The 8,761-nt window shown below is 36.2% G+C and overlaps 1 protein-coding gene across 4 annotated transcripts in view; it reads left to right on the forward strand.

Moving 5' to 3' along the window:
- The window catches only part of LOC105034436 (pto-interacting protein 1), a 28,832-nt gene extending 22,660 nt beyond the window's left edge, over positions 1 to 6,172 (forward strand). For all 4 annotated transcript variants that reach the window (XM_010909604.4, XM_010909607.4, XM_010909605.4 and 1 more), the window contains 4 exon segments: positions 4,295 to 4,568; positions 4,749 to 4,881; positions 5,032 to 5,118; positions 5,867 to 6,172. In XM_010909604.4, the coding sequence (XP_010907906.1) occupies positions 4,295 to 4,568; positions 4,749 to 4,881; positions 5,032 to 5,118; positions 5,867 to 5,992 (620 nt within the window). In that variant the 3' untranslated portion in view covers positions 5,993 to 6,172.
- The last annotated feature ends 2,589 nt before the right edge of the window (positions 6,173 to 8,761 follow it).

Below are 8,761 nucleotides of genomic sequence, written 5' to 3' on the forward strand. Positions count from 1 at the left end.
TAGATGGAATAACAGAAGACAAAGTTGATGTAGAAGTTGAGATTTATTTCTTATAAAATTTTAGTATTTTTTATTATTTTTTATATTCATTATATTTTTTCGAGATCTAGTTTTATTTAAACTAAGAAGATGAGTCCAACTCAATTTGTTCAATGATGGATATCTTTTTACAAGATAAGAAGAGAAATCTGACTCGAATTATATAAGAGTGGACCTCACTATTATAAATAGGGACTATGTATCTTAGTTTATGATTTGGAGAATTAATAAATGAAAGAAAGGGTGATTTAAGTCCTACTTTTATAATTCTTTCATTATTTTTTTTTTTGAAAGATTTGAGTTAAGCGGGTTGAAGAAAATCTTTCTTTTTTCCAATCGGATCATCAAATGGTCTTGCCTCCTTCCAATTTTGATGAAGCCTTGTCTCATGAATAATGTAGCAGGCCATCCAAACAAAGCCCTTAATCTGATGTTTCTTTAACCTATCATGTCATCAAAAGCACTTAAAATTTCATGTGAAAAACATGCGACAATTTAGGTGGAGGTGAACATCCGACAATTTAAGTGGATGTGGACAATCCCCACACTATAGGATCAAAACATCATGGCTTCTTAAATACGAGTTCAAAGATCGAGCAAAAGATGTATCAAAGAGTTAGTGAAGAGTCTAGGAAAAAGGAAGATAATCTAATGCCGGAAGTGGGCTTAATGGAATATAATGAAATGTGGAAAAGTACTAGTACTCAGCTATATTAGTTGCAGTCTGATAGGATAAGACGTGTCCTAGTATTGATAGAAGATAGCTTTATATGTAATAATACATCACAAGATTTGATGCAAAGCAATGCATAAACTTGAGCATTGGACAGACTAAGGTCATTCAAACAAGCTAAAGAGAGCATCTCTATGTACTAGCATTCATATAATTGTAGGATGTTGTCTAATATTTGGCTATTAGACCTTGGTCCTTTTCTCTCAAAGAAGGGTGCTCTTTTTATTTATTTATTTTTTTGTGGTTTGGTGGGGGTTGTGCAGGAGTGGAATTTGGCTATTATATCCTCAAATTTACTCACCTTTATAAACCAGCAATCCTCTCCTGCCATCCTGTAAACTACTGCATGTAACAAAGGAATGCCAATTTGTAACTCTGAACATCCCCCCTTTCCTCTGTGCTGTATTGAGATGTGTTCGAACAATCTTTTTGGTTATATTGAGTTCATTATGGTTTTATAAAGTTGATCCGATCATACCTTGCATTCTTTGTTTGTGAAGCACGACCTTGAACATATGAGCTACTGCAGAATATAGTAGCTATGCTGATCTCCAACAATTATTGTTTCTTCTATAGTCCGTCCATTAATCAAATGCTAGTGACTTAGTGATGGGAATTTTTTGCTGCGAGTTGTTATATCAAATTCATCTTAGCCACACTTGGACATGAAAATACTTGTCCAACAACCATGACAGGTCAAGATGCTCCTGTCAACATAGCTTTCACTGCCCTATTTTGCCCCCTTTTTTTCATCCCTGAAGCAATGCTTTCACCACAATCCCTCCTCCCCTGCACATCCGCGCACACCAATTCAATAACCAACATTAGTTTGTGTATGAAAAACTCCTATGCTAAGTCATAGGACGACATGGTTTTACATGTTGTAGTTTGTTTTCTGATTCCGTGCTATTTGTTCTCTGACTATGCAGAATAGTTGTTCCACTGGCAGTTCAAAAGATGCTTACAGTTTCTTATAGCTTTTGAGTATGTGTAGTTTTAGAATCTTCCACATTTGGGAAGATAACTTAGAAAGATATTCTAATCTATGCAGCAATTTCGCCTTGCTTTTTTCAAATTGACATTAGGATGCAATCTATTATAAATCAAAATGCAGCCAGCTCAAAATTTTTGATTTTTATCACAACCAACTTGGAGTCGTGAGGTACTAGTTAGGAATAGATATAATAGCGGGTATAAGCATGGAATAGAACTTCTTTCCAGAAGCAATCATGGCCTTTGAATCTAATTGAAGAAATCCCGACCATGTTAAACTCTTTCTGAAGGCTCCTAATATTAACTTGAATCCCAAAAGTCAGAAAATTTTTTTTACTAAATTACAACTATAGCCTATGGTCTCTTCTTGACCTAGAAAACATTGAGAATTTGTTAAGAGTTGACGCAGCCTTGGCCACGTTTTGATGGAAAAGAGGAAGAAGATGCACAAAACAAGAAATCAGCAAAAGAAAGAAGAAACTCTCTTCTGGAGTTTTTGATTCAATATCATGAAATAAACTGATTATAATGTTGGCCAAAAGGGCTGTATTTATCGGAAAAAAGTCCTAACCTAACAGCAAAAGAAATCTGAAATAAAATAAGAAAGAGAGTAAGACAATGATTAAGACTTTCAATTCATCTAGGATTCTTTCGGACTCCCGTTAACCTGTCGAACAATAAAATTTAGCCTCAAAATTGAATATGATGGCGAAGCAGTCTGACTCATGGGGCATGAAAAGAGCTTTTCGAATTGAGGTCATAATAGCAATTCTAATACCAAATGAGGGAGTTACGCCCCTTCTAGTACAACAGTGTCAAAATCGACAGGATCAGATACAATCAGCTTGTTTTTCGACCCCTTCGGGCCTAGTCCATTGGATCAAATTCTTGATTGGCTAAGACATCTGCATTAAGAGCCATGGGATATCAATTGCAGATCTCAAGAAGTCCTCTTCAATGAGTTTAAGGTCATCAAAACCTGATATTTCTATGAAAGGATGATACCTTTCTAGAAGTTGGAAGAAAACCGTCACTGAATTACAGCCATAGTTTTTAACTACTTCTTTGGCCCCAAAACGGATTTTCACTCAGGACCGTGAGATAATAGTTCTAGACACAAAAGGTGCAAGTAAAAAGAAATTTGGCTTCAGAAAATAAAAGATTACAACCTAAGAATGTGATGCAATAGATTGTCATGTCAGGCATTTCCAAATGCATGTCATGGAAACAAGTACAGGCTGATTCAATTCAAAAGAATTTGATTAGTTTTAGTAACCATCCTGGGACTTGATCTGTGCATCATCACTTTTCAGTGCTTCCATCACATTTGACACTTCAAAAGGCACGGTGAAATTATAAGCTTTTATTAGTTTCATTAGTTCTTGGGATCATATGGTAGGCTTCAAATTCTAAACATTGGAGAGTGCGGCCTGGTTATTGTCAAAAGCTAGTTAACTTCAGGAAAAATGTTAACTTACCCTTGATAAGTCCAAGTTGGAAATTTGTTAATATGGAAAATCACTATGTAATGAGCATATGATGTTCCTCCTGACATACGATGTTCTAACTTGCAGCATTCTTTTTATCAGTCTTATGTGCCCACCATGATCTACCATAGCTTCACAAGCATCAATTCTGTAAATCATCCTTGTATACTGTCAAGCCTGATTTATAATGTTGGCCCTTTCGATATCAGCTTAAGCTTTTTAGGTCTAGTGGTTGGTTGACATAAACAATATGATGTCTTATTTGTGTGATAAATATACGACTTGATGCATGTCCCTGGACCTAGCTGACATGTACTTGATATAGAATGCATCAAAGGCTGGCAGAGCGAGTGAAGGGGTCCAGAGCTAAGTTGACAGTTAGTTGGCTAGTTTACATTGGAAACTAAATCCTGAAGGTTGATGACATAAGGCGTCGATCTAAGCTAAAATTGGAAATCAAATATCAAGTGGAGAAAAACCAATGTCAGAATCAATCAAAGACGTCATCAAATCCTAACCAATGGCAGAATCAAATCATGTCGATGTTTCTTTTCCCATCTCTTTTCTTAAATGTAAAATCTGCTTTCTATTTAGCTGTGGGTGAATGTGGATGTGAAATCTCAATTATTGCAAAGCTCTTTGAAGTTGAATTAGATCACAGTTTTGCTTCTCATTCTCTTTGTAAATTGTTCATTATATTTTCATTCTTCTTCCATTCTTGCTACTCCAGCTTTGCTGGGGTAGTTGTTCTTCCTTTTGCAGAGACGGTGTCATGTGCATTAAGATTCTTTGTAGATATCTTCGGTGCTTGTCTATTGATACACCTCTGAAAATTCTGTGCAGCAAACAATAAATTTCATTCATCTACATCAAACTGTTGTTTAAGTTGCATGAAGTTTGCCCTATGTTAGAGGATGTAAATCAACTACCGAACAAGAACCTACAACACTATCTCCAAATAGTTGGGATGAGGCCTATCAATCATTTTGATGGTTTTCACTATTTAAGTACAGGTAATTTAACATGTAATTATCTGATACAGGGAGAAAAGGTGTCAAAGGAGCACAGCCAGGTCCTGTTTTGTCATGGACGCAACGAGTTAAGATTGCTGTAGGCGCAGCAAAAGGACTTGAATACCTACATGAGAAAGCACAGCCTCATGTTATTCATCGAGACATCAAGTCCAGCAATGTTCTACTTTTCGATGACGATGTTGCAAAGATAGCAGACTTTGACCTATCAAATCAGGCCCCTGACATGGCAGCTCGACTTCACTCTACTCGAGTTCTTGGTACCTTTGGTTATCATGCACCAGAGTAAGTTCTGTCAAGATTGAAAATGTTTGTCTTTATTGAATAATCTATGCTTTCATTAGTATAGCTCACAGATTGAGATTTGTGTGTTTATTCTAGAGTAATTTAACCTTAGAAATTAGTTCATTTGGATCCCTGCAATTAAAGTAGCTTTAATGCGAGGTGTTTAACTCAAGCTGGCAGATATGCGATGACTGGACAGCTTAGCTCTAAGAGTGACGTGTACAGCTTTGGTGTTATTCTTTTGGAGCTCTTGACAGGCCGCAAACCTGTAGATCATACATTACCACGGGGCCAGCAGAGCCTTGTGACATGGGTAAACAATTCTTTCTTTTGGCTTTTTAGTAAAATCTTCCTTTAATGTTTGTTTAAGAAATATTTTGAAAGGCATTACATTGCTCTTGGAAGTGCAGCTTCATTGTGGTAATTTTTTGTGCCCTATAGGACTAATTGACACATTGTGCAGGCAACACCAAGGCTTAGTGAAGACAAGGTAAGGCAATGTGTGGACACAAGACTAAATGGAGAGTATCCTCCCAAAGCAGTTGCAAAGGTAATCATTGTGGAGCTTACTCTAGTTTTTATATGCAAAGTTTGTCTCAGCTCTTTTTTGTGTAGTTTTTAGCAGAGATTCAAATCCCGATAGGACGTCTCGCAGGACACCGGGATAGGAAATTATCCCATGTGTCAGGATGGGATCGTCCTGCCATTCTTTCAGCTCCCAATCGGGATGTCTTAGCACATCCCATATCCAAAGTGTCGGGATGGGCTGGATGATGGTGCATACGGGGAGTTCTTAGTACTATCTATTGAAATTTTTTTGCCAGAGTTCCTTTTCATATTCTAAACTTTTTTTTTTGGTTCCAAAAGTGATATCCAATTGTCGACCACCCTGGTATGTTTAACATGAATCTTTCTATATGACGAAGGATGAATGCTCTAGCACCTCAGCATAGAAATTTTACTCCCGTGAGCACATCTAACTATGCCAAAGTTCATTTCAAGTTTCCAAACCCTCGTATTTTCGTGCGTCATACTATTTTGTTCAGATGGTGTGTCAATTAATGAACTATTTCCTTTTAATGTGGGCCATCTCAAGTTGAGTCATATCATTGAGAGCTTGATATATGATTGCTCTGGTGATCTCTATGATGATCGCAGTATGTGTATAGTTTTTCATGAAAACCAATTGTTCCATCTGTATATATTGTGTTTGTATATTAATTACTTGTGTTGATATCGTAATTTTCGATAATGTCCTCTTGTTTTGACCTTCTTATGTCTTTGTATGTTCGAAACAGTTTGCTGCAGTGGCTGCCTTGTGCGTGCAATATGAAGGTGATTTTCGACCAAATATGAGCATTGTTGTCAAAGCTCTTCAGCCCTTGCTGAATACTCGGTCTGGCCATCCTGGGGAGGCAGCATGATTGTGAATTCCTGCTTCACCCACTCTTTGCTGTCTTGTTGAGAAAATGCACCATTAAGCTAGTTGGCTAAATGACGGGTGTCGATCGAATATCATTCTTGTTGAAGGATTAATGGTTCGAGAACCTATAGTATTTGGATATTTCTTTTATAATCAATGACATTTATTTTTTGCCTGTTAAGTCCATATGGTCAAGTTGGAGAATCTTTCCAAGATGAGGGGACTTCGTCCCAGGTGAGTGGTTTATTTCTGAATGGATGGTTTAGGTTGTGCCTAGAATAAATGTGAGAGCCGGTCCCTTGAACCCAGTTCACCTTGAAGTTGGCATCCTTTGCCGACTTCACCGGAATCAAACACAAAAAAATCAGTTGATCTGCGGTGGGGGAGGGGTTGGATAGGTCATGTCGGCAAAATTCGATCTTATCCAAGGAGGAATCGATCCTTTCTTTTATAAAAATCCCTCCACCTCTCAACTTAATCCCTCACCAATTCCCATCATCCTCCTCCTCCTTCCCCATCCCCGATGGTTATCGTGTGAGCGTGCCGAGCACCACCACCTCTCTAAAACCCTAATCTTTCTCCTATAAAGCCTTAGCATGCCTGTTCCGAGAGATTTTTGGTGTGAGGATTGTTGATTTCCACAGCCAGCTGCTGTCACTGCCGTCGTTGCCATCTACGATAAACCCCTCTTCCCTCTTTTTCTTTTCAGCCCTAGGATAGTACCCTTTTCTTCTTTTCAATCGAGTCTCCGATCATCGTCTGCCGACTGCCATCTCTAGCTATCATCATGCCACCATCCTCAATCGGTCTGGCTGCTTCATCATCGAAATCTCCACCACCAATCGATCTCATAAAACCCCAAGGGGTCTTGTGATCGGTTAAAAGAGAGAGAGAGAGAGAGAGAGATGGGTTTAATATGGATGAACCTAGTCTATTTGATTGGATTCAAATTCAATCGAGTCTGGGTCAACCCAAATTGCATAGATCTAATTTATAAATTAATCTAAATCTAGATCTAGACCAGATCAGATTGAAAAATCTTTTTTATTATTTTAATTTTTTTGAAATTGAAGTTAAATAAAATTTGTTATCAGAGCCTTCAACACTATGAGAATATCGGACACCGGATCTAGAGAATGGACTAAAAAGATTATAGAATTTTGAATCTAATCAACAGTAAGTTTTCTTTTATCTCTGAGTTTATTTTATATATTTTTATATATTAAAATTAAATTTATATATATAATATTTAAAAATTATTGTAGTTCAAAATTATGTATTTTTAAATAAAAAATAATTTAAAATATTGGATCAAGTATGGCGTCATCTCTGCATGATTATAAATTTGAAAGGATATGATTTTTTGATCTTTAAATTATACATATTTATTCTTACATAATTTTTAAATAAATTATTTTTTTATTTCTGAAAATGAGATGTGGAAAGTCTAGTTTGATATTATTATGAAAATTAGTTTGATTATGTATGAGAAATTGATTACTATAGAATTATGAGAAAAATTTTCTAGTCGACTATGATTCGGATCTAATCAACGGGACTGATCATTGGCCATATGTCAGAAATGCATTTTTTTCGGACCAGCTAGTCGGGGTTAATCACTGGCAAAGCTAGTTTTTCGGGCCTAACCAATCGGGGCTAATTGCTAGTATATGTTGAAACGTCGCGTGTATATTTTAAAACTATTCTCTTTCTCTTATCATGGGGTTAACTGTAGCTGTGTAAATTAGAGCTAATTCTTTTTAGACCTAGTCAGTTGGGACTGATCATTGGTATACGGTGATATATCACGTATTTATTATTCAGGGACTAGTCTCTCTCGGACCTTGTCATGGAATTGATCGTGGCCATAATCACCAAAGACTAAGAGGAGGTTTTGAGATATTTATTAATTTGCATGACATGTTTTAAAGAAACATTATCTTGTTACATATTACTATTATATGGTTATCTTTCTGAAAATTAGTTATCCTTGATTCCTCAGCGATATTGGTAATTTACTGAGCCTATAAAGTTCATCCTCTTTTATGTTTTTTTTTTCAAATCCAGAAGATCCTACGGGGCTGGAGATCAATCAGTGAAGAGCATAGGATTTAGGCAGTTATTCGTTTAGCTATATTCAAATAATTTTATTTTTAAAAAATATTGTTTTGAATTTCATTGGATTTTTATTTGGTTTGTTATCGGTCATGGAGACTTTATTTTTTTATTAAATAAATATATTAAAAAATTTATTTTTACTACTACCTGAGTTGAATTAAGATCTTTATGTTTTCATGAAAGACAAGCTCTGTATGTTCGAAGGGTTTAAACCCTAAAGATGTGCGGCCATCTATCGCGTGCTCGGCTTGGGACATCGGATTGGAGTGTGACGATAAAAGACATACGCGGCTAGCCCTTTGTGGCTGCTCAGGGTGTTAGTAGTTAAGCGACCATTCTCCCAATATAGTTGAGAACAGAGAAATAAATTAGTAATGATATGTATTATTAGTAAATTATACTAGTAATATAAAAAATGTAAGAGAAATTTAAAAGAATTAGAAAAGGGATTCTACAAATCTTTACCTTTTAAGGATAAATAAACACATTATTTTCTTTTAAGGGATATATATGCTAAAATTACAATGAAAAACCTAAGCTCATAATAACCCAAAAGCTTGGCCAAAACTCCTTCATAGATGGCCCTTTGTAACCTTTACGCCAATCCACCACTAGAGCTATAATATGAGAAAAGAATGTGTATCTGAGCAAC

Source organism: Elaeis guineensis, chromosome 14, assembly GCF_000442705.2.
Source record: "Elaeis guineensis isolate ETL-2024a chromosome 14, EG11, whole genome shotgun sequence".
NCBI classification, from domain to species: domain Eukaryota; kingdom Viridiplantae; phylum Streptophyta; class Magnoliopsida; order Arecales; family Arecaceae; genus Elaeis; species Elaeis guineensis.